At 36.5% G+C, this 1170-nt stretch overlaps 1 protein-coding gene across 1 annotated transcript; it reads left to right on the top strand.

Annotated features, from left to right (window-relative positions):
* Window positions 1–6: 6 nt before the first annotated feature.
* On the top strand, window positions 7–706 carry LOC111386517. The gene is made up of 2 exons (XM_023010982.1): window positions 7–441; window positions 575–706. The coding sequence occupies exons 1-2, from the start codon at window positions 100–102 to the stop codon at window positions 689–691; spliced, it is 459 nt and encodes a 152-aa protein (XP_022866750.1). The 5' UTR covers window positions 7–99; the 3' UTR covers window positions 692–706.
* Window positions 707–1170: the final 464 nt, after the last annotated feature.

Genomic DNA, 1170 nt, shown 5'->3' with positions numbered 1-1170 from the left:
CCAGTTGCTGTGGAGAAAGACCAGCAATCCATTGATCAAGGTGCACAATCTCGACAAAACACTTTAAAACAGGGAAATAGGACGTGTGTTTCTCCATTAATGTTGAATCAATTGGAGAAAAAGGATCTACTTTGGTGTTGCCCTAGTTCTGGTGGTAAACTATTTTGGTTCAGCATTTGCACAGACGCATCAGTTTTTCACACAGAGCTAAATTCCCCTGTTTATGATTGGAAAGTATCAGTCAGTTCTCCTTTGAAGTTGGAGAACAGGCTTCCCTGTCCATTAGAATTTAAGATTTGGGAAAGACTGAGAGATGGCAAAAATGTAGAACGACAGAAAGGTTTTATATCGTCTCGTGGAACTGTACACATGTACTCTGCTGACATACGGAATCCTATATATATCATGTTATTTGTTGAGGATGGTTGGGTAATCGAAAAGGTAAAATCTTAATCACTTTGAGGATTTGTGTATGGTTATGTTCATATTAATGCAAATAGGAGGAAATGGAAGCTATTACTATTTTTGGGCTTTCCTTTTGATGATTTCCTCCTTTTCTCATCTTGTAAAACAGGACCCTGTTCTTATTTTGGATCTAGCATCTAATGGTCACGCTTCCTCATTTTGGATGGTTCATCAGCAAAGAAAAAGGTCTGCTGTTCAGTTTAGACTATTTGTCAATTATGTTTGATTATCGTTCTTTTGTATAAACTGCAATGTGCTCACTTACTATCTATATTCTTCCCTTGAATATGTGGTTTATTCGATCTGAATTTATAACCTATTTGATGTGAAGAATGAGGAAGCACATAAGCGGTTCTTCTTCTTCTACCTTTTTTTTCCCCCTGTTTCTTTCTTTTTCCAATTACTAAATCTGTTGTGATTGTGCAGCAAGCTTTATACTGGAAGGGCTATTCATCTTTTGTATGCTTTATATGTATGTAGAAATTTGACATTACAATGTGATTTTTAGATCCCTAAAGGTTGGCTCATATAGATCCCTAAAGGTTGGCTCATACATTATGAGTGACAAGTTTGAAAGAGAGAGAGAGACAATTTTTCTGCATTCTTCACTGCCCCCCACCCGCCTCCATCATAATAGAAAGAGAGAAGTAACAAATACATGGTTTAAGAGTGATAATGATCATTGTGACAGTTTTATTTACGATA

The sequence above is a fragment of the Olea europaea genome, unplaced genomic scaffold (genome assembly GCF_002742605.1).
Source record: "Olea europaea var. sylvestris unplaced genomic scaffold, O_europaea_v1 scaffold35844, whole genome shotgun sequence".
Taxonomy (NCBI): domain Eukaryota; kingdom Viridiplantae; phylum Streptophyta; class Magnoliopsida; order Lamiales; family Oleaceae; genus Olea; species Olea europaea.
This window is presented reverse-complemented; position numbering and strand designations above follow the sequence as displayed.

What these genes read in the sequence shown, in the direction of transcription:
- LOC111386517 (XM_023010982.1), top strand. Translation starts at nt 100, where the DNA reads ATGTTGAATCAATTGGAGAAAAAGGATCTACTTTGGTGTTGCCCTAGT. An exon ending in ATGGTTGGGTAATCGAAAAG is followed by an intron (nt 442 to 574) that starts GTAAAATCTTAA and finishes CTTGTAAAACAG; the next exon opens with GACCCTGTTCTTATTTTGGA.